Source organism: Epargyreus clarus, unplaced genomic scaffold, assembly GCF_041222505.1.
Source record: "Epargyreus clarus isolate Ecla_fem2 unplaced genomic scaffold, WU_Ecla_fem_2.2 ptg000019l, whole genome shotgun sequence".
Lineage (NCBI taxonomy): Eukaryota > Metazoa > Arthropoda > Insecta > Lepidoptera > Hesperiidae > Epargyreus > Epargyreus clarus.
This window is the reverse complement of record NW_027332227.1, coordinates 1,150,835-1,168,938: the sequence shown is the minus strand read 5'-3', so window position 1 is coordinate 1,168,938 and position 18,104 is coordinate 1,150,835. Positions and strand designations below refer to the sequence as shown.

The following is an 18,104-nucleotide window of genomic DNA, read 5'->3' as shown; positions in this document are numbered from 1 at the left end:
TAGTAAATTAAAACAATTTGGAGATATTTAACATCACTCTCTTTATTTTCATTAGTCTTTATAAAAAATCTGTCTTGGCAATGAAACCTAAATTACGTAATTCTATGAAAATCAACATTCTTCTTTCTTCCGTTATTGCCTCCGTCTTCAATCCAGGTCTCCAAGGCGTAGGTATTCTTGGCTAGGGAATACATCCAATGATAATGCAGATGGAGAAAATTTTAGCCATGTCTATTGCAATTAAATTAACTTTTCGACCGGTTCTTCTTAGATAATATAAATTTGTGCATCTGGTTACATATCAAGAGCCTCAAAATTAAAATATTAAGAAAAATATTTCTTTGGAAACTTTACTGGAGATGTTGGTAGGGATGTATAGACCTTTTCAAGACAGAAAACGTATTCTTTTCCAAGCTTTTTTTCGATGTGTTGGACGTGAAGATGCTCGGCGGCGAGAAATTTATAGGGATCATTTTAAAGTAGATGGTTGAGGTTTAGGCTCAAGTTGCAGATCCAATTCTAGGTCAGTTTCTATTTGAGGGTCTGCATGTGCTTCTGGATCTGTTTCAGGGCACAATTCTTCAAATTGAAACTCTTCTAATCTATTTGGTGGAAGCTCTTCACTTTCATGAAGATCTTCAATGTCCGATACATTTCTCCTCACCCCGCACTGGCAAAATCTGATCGTCATTTAAATGTACCCCTAAAATTGTAACAAACAAAATTGATATTGACGAAACTTACACATAACTGGTAATAGCAATAAAAGCATTTTCATCAAACGTTATTCTGCACCAACAACCGTAGGCACACGATCGTAACAGTCGAAATTTGCAACCTTATTGTATCTAAATTGCAAGTTAATCGAATAAACTACTAAATTCCACGTATTTAGTGTTCTTTTAGCTTTCAAATTAGCTATAATTAATGATAGATACTAAACATTTAATACCAAAAATAATTATATACCTGTGACAGTGCGCGGGTCGAAAAAATCTGCCATCTTTGGACGAGTCCCTAGCACAACTGACCGCTTGCATCCCGCTCACTTAGCCGGTAGCACGTGCGATACCCTCCTCACGATCGATCGGCATCGGTTGCGTTTCGAAAAATAAGAAGCTATCACGTGGGAATTTTTTTAAAGTGAAACTCACGCTCATATCATCTCGGGTGTAAAGGGCTAAGCTACATAATACCTACTACCTATTTGTTTTAATAAAACATTTGCCCAGATTTATGCGTTATAATTTATAAACAAGTACCTAACAAAGGAATGAAAATTAGCTAATTTACTGTTGTTGCAGCAGTTGTTTATTTAAAATACAGAAATATATTTATGTATAATATTTCATAAATAAAATTAAAAGTAGATAACGTTTTGTTAAAATACTGGTAGGTGAATATGAAATCTTTGCGCGCGGATTAACTAATTGTAGTTAATTAGAGTGTAAATAATTATGAGTGATTTTTGTCTGTATTATTTAAATCACAATAAGTTGCTGACCCAAAAGAAATAACTAAATTCATCTCTTATCAACTTGACCAAGAATCTAATTTATAATTCTTTGCGTAGCAGACTTGTAACTAGATCATTGTATCCATAGATATATTATCCTACTGACGTATTGTATCACACGGTTTGTCAACAGTGTTTTGACTATGTGTATTGTACTGCAATCCTAAAAACCCAAATTGCACACAAATCACGCGTGACCCACTTCTGTCAGTAATTTGCGAACGTAATGAATGAAGATTCTTCACACGCAAGGTCGTGGCGGGAATTTAAAGCGTGGCTTTATTTTGATTCTTTTTAAGGCACCAGGAACGTGGACGGCTTCAGCTTTCTAATGGCGTAATGTATTGCGAAACTGATCGAGGGATCCACTTATGTCACCCGTATTAATTACTCAGCACACTTTTGATTCAAGTTTACGAGCAGTTTAGATCGATCGTCGTTTTTCACTTTGTCGCCGCACGGAATGTGTGGTGTTGATTTACGGTTCTCTCTCGGATCTCGGATCTGTAGTCCTGTGACAAGAAAACTAATTATATTGAACACACTTAGACTATCTACCTGCGAAACGATAATAGACATATTTAATCCAAGTGCGAGTTGATCTAGGTAGAGCACTTAAGGTAGAGCAAGAAGGATTATGACACAATATATCTGTGTTATGTATTTAGCTACTCACTATAAATCAAAATGTGTATATACCTAATATACCTATGTTTCATTCGGCATACTTAGCAAAAGTTCAACTCAGACGTCACATATTTATATTGTTTGTTGTTTTACTTCACTTTAGCTTTAACTAAGTATAGTGTTATCCATTGTCGATAGGATTCAAACATCAGCAATACATCATTCCGCGATCCACCTAAAGTTCTAAGGATTATAACTATAACGTTAGGGTTGGACATAAATCATTAAATACCGATAGTGGATTGGAGTGAACTTTTGCGTTTAATTGCATCATACATGCCCTTTTGCCATATCCGTAATAATAAAAAAGTTAAATTAGGTCAGTTTTCTCTTAACATTTAGCTTGATTTATTTAATCACAATTTGCACCCACAATATGTACACAGAAACATGAACATGGTTACTAAACTACAAAAGGTAAATGAATATCATTAGGTAATCATCAGGTCGTTTCTGCCCCATAGCTGCGTACGAATCGTTATAGTCCATTAAGCTGCATCTTGAAAATGTTTTGTACAGAACTAGATACTTCACGATGTTTCCTTATTATTAAAACAAGTTATGGTCAATTTTCAAAACTATGTACCTGGGACTCTAGTGCTTACAATACAAGCTTTTTATTATTTAATTCTAGTCAAACGATGTATGACGCTGAACCTCATAATAATTCACATAATATGTAACTTCTTACTATTATACATCCTATGCGTTTCACAAGCTCGTCATATCTCCGGCGTCGATTCGAAAATTATCGCGACGGCGTAATCTTCTAACTCCATAGCCGTTAACATGTATGAAGTAACTAACTAGACTCCTAATTATTTGTTGTTTTATTTCAATTATTATAATGTTTTTGTATTGTAATTATGACTGTAATATAAATTAAATAAATGTACGACTCCTAATTTAAAGTCTGGCTTACAAATATCTTATTAAGTTCTTAAGTATAGCTGGTACGAAATACCTATAATGTCTCAATTTATATATTAAATATATGTACCTACGTCAGCAGATAAGTTTTCGAACGACTTCGAAAGGTAGAAGCAGGTTACAAATCTTCATTAATAACAATTTAATTAAGTAATACTATATTTCTAGTGCTAGTCACTATATTAATTAGGCGTTCATTTTATTACTTCGTCTACGGCCACTGGCCACCGTCTCATAATCAAGCACTTGTCCGAATATTCAAATAAATCTTCCGACAGACATTTTTGGTGCTAATATACGCTTTCACTTGTTCACAGTATACTACAAATTTATGTAATTCAAGTAGTTTGTCTTTATTTGTATTTGTATTTTTAGACGCTTAGATAGATTATCTTGTATATTTGTAGTTATGTTTATATATAGGTGTATCAGAAATTGTAATAAGTAACAATAAAAAAGTGTGTGAGAAGATAAAGTTTAATCTTTCTTTTAGGTAAATAATGTAAAAGTACTTATATATCAGCCATTGAAAGTCCACTGTTGATGAAATATAGTTTCTATAATCTATTAATATATATTCAAACATACTCTACAATTTTATTTAGATATGTATTTACCTACATACATAGAACAGATTTCATGATACTCTAGATTCAACATTATTAACGATTTACCATGTAACTCTAATTTGGGGAAAAATCTCCTTTAAACAGATTTATTAGGGAATATAACAAGACCGCAAAAACTAAATAATTGGACCATTTTCTGCACACGTAGCCTTAAAAATAAACTATTTGCAACCTCTAGATCACATGAAAATTAATTAAATTGTGATTTAATTTTTTGGTATATTTTCAGCTATATGCAAATTTGTAATGTATAGAATATTTTAATTTCCGTTCGAATGTTATGACATTCTCTATTTTGTAATTTATTTTAATTTAATTTTATGTTAATATAATTTAATTTAACTTAACTTTACTTAACTTTTAAAATAAATAAATAAATAAATAAAAATCTTCGCTGGCTATCGTCCTATCGTCCGTATGAGGGCAGCGTCATTGAGACCGTCTCAAAAAGCTACACCTTGTTAGGATAATAAGTCTGCATTAGAACAATTCAGTCTGGCGCATCGTACAGATAACGTCAAAAGTAGCGGATGTATGAAGGGGAGCTTTCTGTAGATACTGGATTTTTACTACATTTTAATATAGTTTAGTATGAAGCAGGCCATCTGCAGCGTCTGAGATCAATCCAAAACTGTATTGGAGCGGTTGGACTCAGAACGCCTCGTGTAATGTCTTTATCGTACCACTTCAGTAGAAGATAGTTGTTTTTCTTTCTACTTATAGTTGGAATGTTTCACGGTTTAATCAATGTACCTAATATGTAATTTTAAAGACGAGAATGGTAAAGCAACTTGCAGTCCACCTGATGGTAAGTGTTCACGGCCGCCGATAGGTTCTACCTTAAACAAATGACAAATGCGTTCCTTAGTGGAAGAGTTGTGAAGGTGAAGGTAGGTAAACGTTAAATGTAGTGATCTACATTTAACGTTTAGTTGGCTCTTTTACAAGACTATAATTAGTTGAAAGAAAAAAGTCTTTATTCGCACAATTGCAAAATAGATCCTTAGCCCAGTTCATTAAAATGAGAAAGAAAAAAAAACAAAAAAGCACACAACAATAATAATTGCAAACAACAATTTGCAAAGTTAACTTTAAGCGATATTTCGGAATGCAGATCAATATGGTTACTTTATATGTTTTTAGGTTAATGTGTAATTGAATAATTAAATACCTTCTTACATCGCGTTGGTCTCAATTTTAAACGACTCCTTATACATACATGAATAAAGATGTTAAGTTGTTTAAAATTCATTACATAAGAAGTTTCAAGGGTCCTAAGCATAATGAAGTATGGGAGATGCAAATTTAGTTAAAAGCATGTTAAGAGTCTATGTATAAGATATTTGTCTTGTTAGGTTGTCAGTTTGGATTCATGATTAGTTCGTATCTACTGACAGACAAGAATTAAATGGTGTGGTTTTTGTCCTACTGAGGGGTTTTAAGGAATCCGAACGCCCCCCATTGCTAAGGCGATGGTAAAAATTAATAATTCAAACGGAATAAGCCTTTTATCCGCAGTTTTATGGTCCTCCCAGGTAATTGTACAAGCAATCTCTAGCGTATGGGATATCCCATATATCTCTATAAAGAGATGGCTTAATAGTTTATTTATTTTAAGTTCTCATAAAATATATAATGTTTATTTTATTTCCATAATCTAAATCTAAAATTACCGAGTAAGTATGCCGAGTAAGCGATTAGACGAATTCACAACGTATCTCCGAAAATAAACATAATTTCTTAATTAAAATTATTTTACTCATTATACATTTACGAGTACTCTGTTTGTACATTTCAATTTTATTGATGTTTACGTAATTATAAAAATTAACTTCCCTGCAATGTGTTTCTTTTATAAAATAAAACATTACTTAATTTACGAAGTATTTATATAGATTAGTCCCCGTTACTAAAGATCCCCGCCATTTTTTTCATCAAATCTTTCAGCATATCTAAATATTTATGTAGCCTAATGTTTCAGGGCATTCGCAAAATGGATTCCCTGAATTTTTCGATATTTTTCTTATTCAAACAAACAAGATCAAATATAGAAAATCCTTAAAGTATACATTAGATAAGTACATAATACTATTTCCCATAACGACGTCTAGAAAAATGTGTCTTTTTGATATTATAAAAGTACCTCGTAATAGGAATGTGTGCGGCCGGATTACTGAGAACTTGAGAGGCACTGGCGCTCTGGAGCCCACTCGAGACGGCTTGCAGAGTCATAGGTCAAACATATGCGGCTAGCAACAGAATTACTTATGGTATTACTTATCTTTCTCTCTATAACCGTGCTAAATATTTTTTTTTTTATGAAAATGAGTATACCTACGGGCAAGCCAGTGGTAGGTATAAACGTAATAGAATCTGTCGTGGTTCGGTCTGTTTGCTCCTGCCAAATTATTTTTACCACAAAAACAAGTTTAAAGCGCCGTTGTGTCTGCCTTGAAGAGTATGATAGAGACGAGGCGTAGAGAAACGAGGCATTTAATGTACCTAATGACCGGCGTCAGATAGAAGGTTAATATTTGGGGTTGACGAAAAGAGTGTGTTGACGGGGTTGACTTTTAAGTAGCAAATGCATGCTTATTTGTTATTTCAGTTTCATAATATAAAGAAATACACGTATCTTATACATGAGCTTTTATTTATATTGCTTCATTAATAAGTCATTCACTATGTAATATGTATTGTAATGTACTTATTCAACAAGTTATATAAAACTAAGTAAGCAAAAGTAATATGGTAAGTACTTAATATGGGTTTTTATTTCCAAATTATGTGTAATAAGGGATATACTTAATATCATTACGCGTAATGCATACATACATAAATAGACAAAAACTTATCGTAATAAAAAGTCGTCCGTCAGGTTTATGTGACCCGGAAGTATGTTCATCGGAAATAATACAAATTTAAGGCGAACACGCCTCTCGACACAGTTAGGATTGCCCTGATTTTCACAACTATGCCGTTTGAATACCATAAAACAACGATTTTTCTCTTTTACATATAATTTTGGAAATACACTTGTTTAAACCAATCAATAGACATCCAATATAATTACAGATAATATTAATTAACAAAATAAATTATGTGAAGTTTCATGTTTATGTTAGAATAGAATAGAATAGAATAGAATAGAATAGAATAGAATAGAATAGAATAGAATAGAATAGAATAGAATAGAATAGAATAGAATAGAATAGAATAGAATAGAATACTCTTTAATGCACACTTACAGTAGAATTTAATAGTAGTATTAATTAAGGTTAAAGCAGTACCTATTTGTTAAGTTTTTTGGTCGAAATAATTTCAATGTCTCTACTAGGGATTACCCGTAGCCTAGTCCAACGCGATATTATAATATAGATAAGTGTTGTACTCATAAGGTAGATTACAGTTTGTATTATAGAATCAATAACTTTAATTAAAATAACTAAAAATAATGTATATAAAAAATCATGTATGGATGTCCCATTTTATGTAAATAATAAATGGTCACGTTGTATGTATGTTATGTCAACTTATAAATAAGACGCGTATTATCATTTTAAAGGATTTTTTCTTTAAAACTTTCACAGATCGCAGTAATTAGCCAAAATTACTACTACTAAAATCACCAGTACCGTTCATAAATATGACGGTTTCACGAATTTGACCTATTGAATTTATAATTATTACATGTGTTAATAAATTAATTATCTCTCGTTAATTAACTATTTTGGGACTACTATTTTGCATAAATATCTACAAGTGAAGATCATTACTATTCCACTTGTTTTTTAATAAGACTAGTAAAAAGTCTTGCGGCCAAATGGTCTGCAGATTAATATTATAATGAACATGATAATAAATAAATTAAATAAGTAGAACAGGTAGAACTTGAGATGAATCACGTAAGCACTGATTTAAATATAGTACCTAAGTATCTAAACTTCACACTGAGAAGTGAGAACTCTTTCTTTTTAACCGACTTCAAAAAGGAGGTGGTTCTCAATTCGGCTGGTATATTTTTTTTATGTATGTACACGAATTACTCCGCAGTTAGTGGACCGATTTTTAATTATTCTTTATGTACTAAACCAACATTTATTTCAATTATTTTTTACTTTGTAGTGACATAGAAGTCGGTTGTATTTTTTGGTTAAAATTTTTTTACAGAACTCTCATTACAGACAATCTCATTTCAAATAATTATGCAGATAACTGAACCAAAGGGTGCGCCTGAGATTTGAACCCTAGACCTCCAATGAAAAAATCGATTTATAAACTACTACGCTATCACTATTACCGTTAACATAAATAAATCATACCTATTAATAAATTGAAAGCACACGAGTATTTAATTACGTCATAAAATACCTCCCAACTACTCTTTCCCTCCGTTACCTTTTTGTCTGGATTTATTAAACGACTTTCCATTTTACACTTGCGAGTAAAGTTAACGGCGAACTTTTAATGTCCTCATTGTAAGGAATTTTAAATAGTAACATGTTGATGATCTGGTTTATTTACGGGCGCCCAACCTGTACTTAAGGTGAATAAATCAGTGTATTAATTGGAGTTTATTGCGAATGCAAATTATTATTTAACATGCCGAAAAGAATTAGTGACATAAGGACAAACGAAACAGACAGACGATTTTTTTATACCCGGCGATGCTGACACTAAACATATCTGTTTTCATCTGTTGTCGTTTATTTCATTATTATATTAATACTTAGTGTTATTCAGTTTTACTCTTTGTTGGATTAAAAATTACCTACTTTATTCATGAATTATTCAAATAATGTATTATTTAGGTACATAAAATGTGTAAGTAAACTATGTAACTGATATTTAAGAAAGCTTTATACATTTGAGCGATATACGTACAATGACATAATATACAAATATGTGTGATGCCACTTGCTACGGAACCCTCATTGTGGGTGCGACTTGTACTTGGCCCGTTATAAAGGCACAGGAGAGTGGAATCGAGACAATACATACTAACCATGGTACCCATCATAAAGCATTGTTTACACCTGTCGTTCTACGCGCATGAGAAAAATCGGACAATCAGGAAGTTATAGTGGACTAATTTAGTTTAATGACGTTTTATGATTAATTTCTTCAAAGTTACATAATTAAAACCGTGGGTTTATCTTATTCCACCTAATTACTTAATGTAAAGAGGAAATGAGCAGAATTAGAATGAACAGAAATTATGAGAAGAATTACGACTACGGTATTTTGATGTAACTACGACTAGGATTTTTAAAATCGATAACTATTTACTTATTTTTTTATTGACCTAATTATGTTTTAAACTATTTCATCTACTTATTTCCAAAGTGCTCTACCACCTCTAGTTTACATGAATCTAAAAAATATAATTAAAGTTACCCTTAATATGTAGACCCTTCCTATGTAAGTATTTAGTAATACCTATCTGCCAAGTATGTCTTACACCATAGCATATCTGCCTACCAACTAAGTGAAAGCAGTCATGCAGACGAGCTGTGAATTTGCAAAACTTTATTGCGAAGGTTCCCAATATTATATATCAAAAAATCTTTTCAACTTGATGTAATATTTGTGACGTATTCTGGTATTCTGTACGCGTAATTTTACATAGTCACTAGAACTCTAGAAGATTTGATGCTATTTTATTACGGGTAGACACATTCTTCAGAAAGAAGCCTACAGCATAAAAATAGAAATGTACAGGAAAAAACAAAAGATATTCTTGTACATGGTGATGCTATTACAATGAAGCTCAAGCGCTTATTACCATAGTAAATTACTTTTCTATGTTATTACTTATCGCCAGTAAAAAAAATAAATGTTTGTGTAACATCCTGTACTTAAAAGATATATCCTTTAAGTATAATGGCAAAGATACTCGATAACTCTCTACTCTATACTCGATAACGTCGATCGTGGCTTCTCAACATAATTATTGAACTAGCTAGCTTATGAAAATAAAAATTATATAAATAAGATTCGTAGCATAACATTAAACAAAGCCCACGATTTCCTAATAAGGAACAAAAACAAGGAATTATTCTCGGAGGCTGCAATGTTAAGTATTGTTTGTGTTTTATTGTTCCTGCTTTCTACGGTATTGACAGATTGGATTGTCGGTTAATAGAATGTTTTATTGTATTACCTACTTATAGATAGTATTTAGAAGATAGAGCTTTTCTTATTTCACTCCTCCACACTCACCTCCACCGGCATATCTACTTCTACTGCTTCTGCAAAGTGCAATGTGCTGTTGAATAGCACAGACTCACCACCACTTCGACTGGTATTGCGCTATGTATTTGAAGCGGAAGAAACCCCCATTGTGTCTCCTGTTTGAAACTTGTAAATAGTAAATAGTCTTCAGAAAGCAACGAATCCGCGGCCGACTTTAGGTGTAATTTCCGTCCTAATTGGTGTAAATATATAAATATCTATGGGAGGCGATGACTACCATCAGAGCATAACCATCAGATGGGTTGTTTGCCCGTTTACTGTTTCAGTTACGTAAAATATAACCTTTATATTACCGCACTTGTAATAATGAAAGTATACCAGTGCATGTACGGTCAAGGAAATACAAACATCCTGCTCCGTTTTTTGACGTCAACTGCGCAATTTTTAACCCACTTTCCAGAGGAAAGAGGTTATCGAATTTTGACAGGAGATCGTGTTTAAGTTATTTATTGATACTACGTCTTGTCAGCTTTTACGCATCCTCACTAATCGAGTTCATGATCAATTTTTGTTTAAGTTCCAATAATATCTACCTAATATTATTCAAATCATCAACAAATCCGTTAAGAAAATTATCATAACAAAAAATGTAAATGTTAACCAAGGGCATTATTATATTTTATTTTTAATTTGAGATGCAAAATAAGGTATATTAATTAATTTTTATTCTGAAACTTTGTTCCAGTGAAAAGTTACGCAATACCTCCAAGATTTTGATTTAAAAAAAGAACAGGCATGACCCTCGACATTCTTTTAAGCGGATACATTTCCAATTCTTAATTAGTGAAATATTATGTTAAGTAGGATGTAAGTATGCAGTCATGTGCTGTAGAAGTAGGGCTGCCGTATAATTCGGCTTGTGGTTTTACCACAGGTTTTACTCAACACATAACTAAATTAACACTCTGTATACGTACTTAATGTAAAGATTCTAAAGTAGTTGCGTCTATGAAGCCTTAGTAACAAAATGTGCATCTAGGCTCAAGGTTTTTAAATAAACTAAAGGAAATACGATAACTTTAGTGAGTTGTTCAACGTTTATATAGAATTACTTAAACTTTTGCCAGTTTAGTAGGGCCAAAAATTATTTTAATACACATATTTATTTATTAGTATCAAGATAATAAAATTTAAAATTTCAGAATTAAAATTATATCCGTGTGATAACACTAATCCCATTACTAATCTATGACTAATCCTTTTAATTTCAGGAAATTTAATGTTCAAAACTAAAAGCTATAAATTTAAAATAAAATAACATAAGATCCTGGTATTGACCCCCCAAACCGAATTCAACGCCAGCCCTGGGCCCAGAGTCGGATTAGACCCTAATGATTGATTGATTAGGTGTCGCTAATTAGACAACAGGTAGCTGATAAGCGGGGATACGTCGTCACGCCGGTTCGAGAAGCGCTGATACGGCGTTGGGCAACGGTACGCGCCGCGTCGCGCGCATGCGCCGGCACTATCGCACCACGCGCGTACGATCACGCGCGTTTAAAAAAATAACAACAGATTATAAATAGTTGCGTTTTGGTGGCACATCGCTTCACAGTAATGTTTTATTGAGAATTGTTATAAAAATTTAATGTGTTTTTTTATTAAATAAAAATTAGGCAAATTTCGTAAATCTGTTACATTTATTTTTAATATTTATTTTTAATAAAAAAAAGGTAGATTATTTTTAATAAAAAATAAAGTTAGGATTGAAATAATAAACAAAACAGTGCGCGCCTTTTTTAAACTTGTTTAAAAATAATAAATAATAAAAATAATAATAATGTAATGTTTCAATGGTTTCGGTGATGTCTATTTCTGTTTTATAATTTTGGACTTGTGTGGTGTGGTGGCGTGATGTGGTCACCATGTGGGTGGCCGTTGGACTATTGTTGCTGCTAAGCGAAGTTATCGCTACAAACATCAGCTTCGTAAACTTAAGCAATGTGGTAAGTGTAAAATAAGTAAAAAAAATATATCTCTACTTATTCAGAAGTGTTGTTCAGGGCCTGAAGTGGGCATCATGTAGAAACCCTATATAAGTTGGCCAGAAATGTTCATGTGCAGAAGTAACCACATACCTATCATCGGATAGATGCATGTGAACTACTTTAATCGCATAAAAATATTTACTAACTGCATTGTAACAGCGTGGTGAAGTATGTTCTAAGCCTCTCTGAGTTATAGGGAGAGAGCTGTACGAGGAACATAAGAACTTAAACCCAAAAAGAACGCAAATCAACTTGTTAAATTAACTCCTTGACTGACTGAACTTTCTTAAATTAACTCATTTACTGTGTGTCTGTAAAAGAAACAAAACTTTTGTGATTCGAAGCCTGAACCTTCAGTATGAGATACCCTTTATAACCTACATACATATATGACTAAGCTTGACTGCTTCTCAAACTTTGGTTAGTCGTCAAATTTCACATCATTCACGTTACAGCCAGATCGGTTTATTCACCTCTGGTTTGCATAAAAATACATTTAAAAGTCAAATAATGTTCGCTACAAGTTACAGCATAACCGCCACATTATACGCAACATTCTATTTTATGGGCTACACTTCTATGGAACCACGTAAACGAGCTTATTTATGATGTAGCCATATTCATAATGAAATAAATATATTGTAATACTTAGTTGTAGTGTAAGATAGATATTGTAGTTGCAGATAGCGATATAAACCATACAGCCGAATACGAGAACTTCTTCCTTTTCGAAGTCTGTTAAAAATAATAGAATGAATGAATTAATTTTCCTGTAGCAATTGTTTGCCGGGTTTAAATTAAAAAGACTTGATACATCTGAAGTGAGATATTACTCAATTCCGCACGCATTTTGAGGAAAAAAGAGTAAAAATGTACGAAACCGCGAAAAAATCGCCAATTTTTATTGCATTGTTCGCCATTTGATTCTGAGAGGAGAATCGTGGCTTTAAGTGGGACGATAATACTTCTATAGTAAAAAATAATTATCACATTATCACTATTTTCCGAGTGAATGCATCGATTCAATACAATGTGATTTCAAGAGCACATGAATAATTTCTTTTGAAATTGTGCTGTCAACTGTAAAATCGCATAATGATAATGGAGCATTAAGAAGAACTGGGTCATCTAAAAATCGTAATAAAGTCAAGTAATAGTAATAAATAATATTGTGTCATTCGTTTCACTCAAAATAGGTGGATAACTTTACGATGAGGTCGTAACGCATATTTTGATATAATTTTGGATTAGGAAACAATCTCACTACTAACGTAAGAAGCTCCATATAAGACTGAAATGCTTTTTTTTTCTCGAGGGGGAAACCTTCAAAAGGCACCCGACGACGTGGGAGCGACGCCGGGTTATGTGGGATTTTTACCGCACTAAAACACCCCGGTGGCCGTCCTCAACGCTTGTTGGAGAACTCTGGGATCTCCAACAGAACACAACCGGAGCCCTCCAAGCGCGATGCCCAACGGGCTCTACCCTGGGGGAGCAGTTTTCGCTCCTCCCACATCATGTAGTGTTTACGACGGTATGCGACCACACATACCGACGTCCTTCCCGGGGTCGCTTGCTGGACGGTTCGAGCTCCCACTCTTGCCGCCCGCAACCCCGGAAGCCCTCTTTTAGTCGCGTCCTACGACAGGCAGGGGATACCGTAGCCCTATTCTAGTCCCGGAACTACAGGGACAAAGACTGAAATCCTACCTGAAAATGATCATAGGGGCGTTGATATCCCTGAGGATTCAATCAGCGTGCCTTACACATCTTACCACTTTTCAAATAGGACTAAAAAAGTATGGTTGTAACGCAATCGCAATCGAACTGTAAAAATCTATCAATATTGAGAATGATTTTGAACTCTTCATTAATTAGTTTTGTTTAGAGTATGTTATAGGCATATATAGGCATTGGCTACATGCATATCGTTGGTTGTACTGCATATGCATATACATGTTATACTATTATTGCATAAACAAATCAAGTTCTTTTTATCTATGTGCTAATCTTAAGCCGGATACTAGTAAAAGTGTGAAAAGTAACATTATTTTGTTAATTGTGACTGACCCATCTACCTGATTAGCCAATATAATGGATTATTACGAAAATATGTTAACTATAAAATAACTAATTTATATAAAACCTGACTTAGATGATACCGAATGGATGATATAAATAGGTATTTTTATTTTGGAACAATATTTTTTATTGTTTTATTTACTTAAGGCATCTTCTTCAGTATGCATAGAGCATGACATATGCATCTATTGTATGTTTCCTAGAAAAAAAATACAGCCATTTCGGAGTGTAATGGTACACAAATATAAAAGTAAGACAGAAGTTACAACAAACAATAACGTGAAGTAGCTTAATGACAGAAATAAAGATAAATTATAAAATAATGAGAGAACATAAATGTTTAAGCAACAAATATTCATTAATTAACCTAGTTAGTTTAAAATAAATTTACCAACATCATTAAGTTTCAGTAACATTTAGGTTCATACTCAGGTCATCGTCAAGTCATTATTGCCCCACTGCTGGGCACAGATCTTCTCTTAAAGTGAGAGGGAGCAGGCTATTGTCTACAACGATGGCCAAGCGCGAGCTGGTAGACTAAGGTAAAAGCGTAAGACCATGCAAATGCTATCATAATGTAGAGTCCACAGAAGTCCCGTAATAATCTGGGTCAGAACAACTGGGTGAATAAACATTTATGCTAAATATCATTTTATTACCCTGAAACGTACGCAACACGAGGAGAATATACCTAATAGAATTGTCCGTCTCTAGATCGTTACGTATTCCAAACGCTTATACATGACTTGTGTCTTATCACTTTTTTAAACTTTAATTTCACGCGAAAGAAAACAACTTATCTTTTGGTTCGCACAGGTGCGACTTGTCTAGGTCATGACTTTGTACATTAAGTATGCATCAGACGCGGTCGGGAGTTGGATGTGTGTGCGTAGACTATTATGTAATAGCAAAAATTTTAAACCCCTTTCGTGCTTCGGAAGGCATGTTCAGGCACCAGTACCGATCTTTATCAATGTGATATGAGTAGTAGAGGGTAGTGTAGTATGCCCTAGGACATAGAGTCTTATAGTCTAGGGCTTCCCAAGTCTTCGAAGAAGCAAGAAACCGGTGTCCAACAGTGAGACTAACATTTTTAATTTGGACTCCTAACCTATGTAACAGTACAAATAATACAGTGATGATACGTTATTGCAAAATGACCCATGAAATACGTTTTTGTTTAAATTTCTTCTACTTTATAAAACGGGTGAAGGAGTTATAGGATAATATAAACGAACTTGCAGGATTAATCACGATATATTACTTGGAATCTGTACACTACATTATACATACACTTGACAGACAGACTGATCAAATCAAAGAGTGACACATAGATATATTTAAAAGTAAATTAATTTACATTGAGTTTATATATGTATCTTCAACACTAGCCCTTAAACCAATATAAATTATACTATGTGTCGCTTTACACTTTAACAATCTCAATACAACATAACAATAGATCTTTAAAAACAACTAACTTAACCTTTGAACAATTGACTTACAAAATTATTGTGAATTTCTTTTGACAATGGTTTGGTTAATAAATCGGCTAACATTTCCTTAGAGCATAAATATTTTACATCTATAAAACCATCAACGGGGAATTGTCCGAACAATAGAGGAGTATGACTAATATGTAATCTATTGTTAACAAGAGTGTATATCGTATACAGAAAGATCACGAATACGTCGCTGTATAAATATTTATGTACAAAGGTGTTTATCAGTTGATCTCGGCGGTGAAATCGGTGACAAAATCTAAATAATAAAGCTATTTTGAAACTTTACTACGAGTATGTACTCATTTTATTGTGACCAAAATGAAAATGTGTATACTTCACTAAGTAGTACGTCGTTTTCGAACGGCTGCCAAAAAGTATGCAAGTCTAAGTATTTACTTTTATTTTTGCGAATCATCTCAAAAAGTCTGAACATGTTAGAATCACGGTTAAATTTTGCACATGGCAATGAAATGTTTAAATAAAACCTCAGTTATTATTCATTTATGTTTTCATGTGGCAGCATGAAATCTTTGGAATTAGTTCTACTTATTTAGTTAAATAAATTATAAATTTTCATCACCTGTTCAACATGACTTGCAGATAATTAAGTTAACTCTGTAATGTATTTTCATATAACACATATACGCGTATGCCTAAATTACATTTGGTTAGGTAAGAAATAAATAATTTGCATATTAATGCCATAATTAATTTTCGATTAATTATTTCTATTGCCAAAAATGTTATCTTTTTGTAATCTCTAGGCATTTGACAACACATCGATATTTTTTATACAAATAAATAAAATAGGAGTGTCTGATTGTAATTTCAAATTAACAGTTTATACTTGATACGTGTGAATTTATATACGGTAGGTACGTTAAACAAATAATTATTAAGTTTTTGTCTATCTGTCTGTGGTTTTATTTCGGCTAATGTCCGAAACGGTTAAATAGCTTTTGATACTTTGAATGACAGTAAGGTGATCTTAGAAGTAACTCAAACAAAAAATAAAGATCGCGCAAAGGTTATTAAATTTCATAAGTGTTAATATTTAAACGCGGGTAAAACCGTGGAGCACAGCTCGTTAATTAATATAAAACCAAGACCATCGATTAAAGAAACTCGACTGACCACGGTTATTGATCACGTATTGGCTAATAGTGTATTTTGTAGCTTTAGACCTTATATCTAATCTGTGGCGTTGCGGTAACAGATAAATGATCACTTGCTAAATCTGGGCTGCATCTGGAAACGCCACTCGTAAAGCGCGGTGGTTTTCTCTACCTGTTTAATCAAATCAAATCAAATCATTTTTTTTTATTCAAAATAGTTTCTTTACAGAGCACTTTTTGAATGTCAAACTACCACCACTTCACAAGGTGTTTCGTTATGGAGAAGAAGCGGTGAAAGAAACTCCATAACACACATCTTTTAAAAAAAATGGATTTTACAATGTTAAACTTAACCTAATGGTACATGTGGAGCTAGAACTACTTCAAACCACACCGTTTTGTCAGTCAAATAATCACTTAGTTTATAGTACGCTTTTTTACATAGCGTTTGTTTAACGACATGTTTGAACTTTTTTGTCTGTGAGATTCAAAATGTGGTCAGGTATTTTATTGTAGTAGCGAATACAGTTACCCATGAAAGATCTAGCCACCTTGCATAATCTATGTTTAGGAATTGCTAATTTATTTCTATTTCTAGTATTAAAGTTATGGTGGTTACTATTTTTTTCAAACATATCAGTATGTTTTCTTATATACATAATATTTTCATAGATGTATTGACTATGTACCGTCAATATGTTAATAGTGGGAAGCAGTTCTCTTAGGAATTCACCACGTCGCAGACTATATATTGACCTTATTGCTCTTTTTTGAATAGTAAATATAGAGTCTATGTCAGCAGCACTACCCACAGCAGAATGCCATAAGACATAATGCTGTGAAATTAACTGAAATAGACAAGCCTGGCAGTGGGGATGTCTGTTAACTGTCTAATTCTTCTGACTGCAAAAGCTGCAGTACTAAGTCTGTTGGACAAAGCAGAGATGTGAGGACCCCACTGGAGTTTAGAATCAATGGTTATCCCCAAGAAAACAGTTTCATTGACAGATTGCAAAGTCTCACCATTTAGAGCGACACTCATCCCCATACTCCTTACATTTGGTAGCATAAATTTAATACATTTAGTTTTATTAGAATTTAGGAGTAGGTTATTTGCTTAGTAGCTTAGTAGTTTAATTAGGAGCTTACTTGTTATTACAAATGTGGAGTAACAACACTTCAATTTATATGTGTAAAGTGCACTTTCAGTATGTTTATGTAGTGGTAACCTTTGTAGTTGCAACAAAATCCAAAAAAATATCCAAATCCGATAAAAAAATATCCAGTATGATGCAGTTTTCTTGCCTTTGTAGCATTTTGTTTGAAGGATTTGGGTGTCACCTGACTCACGTATGATGAGACGGCCCTCTTAGTACTAGGGAATGGCAATACTGTGA

The 18,104-nt window shown here is 33.1% G+C and overlaps 1 protein-coding gene across 1 annotated transcript in view; it reads left to right on the top strand.

The window, feature by feature from the left end:
• The first annotated feature begins 11,451 nt into the window (after positions 1-11,451).
• The window catches only part of LOC140750235 (phospholipase B1, membrane-associated), a 30,609-nt gene continuing 23,956 nt past the window's right edge, over positions 11,452-18,104 (top strand). The window contains exon 1 of the mRNA XM_073083663.1: positions 11,452-11,963. Within this exon, the coding sequence (XP_072939764.1) occupies positions 11,883-11,963 (81 nt within the window). The 5' untranslated portion in view covers positions 11,452-11,882. The remainder of the gene's footprint in view (positions 11,964-18,104) is intronic.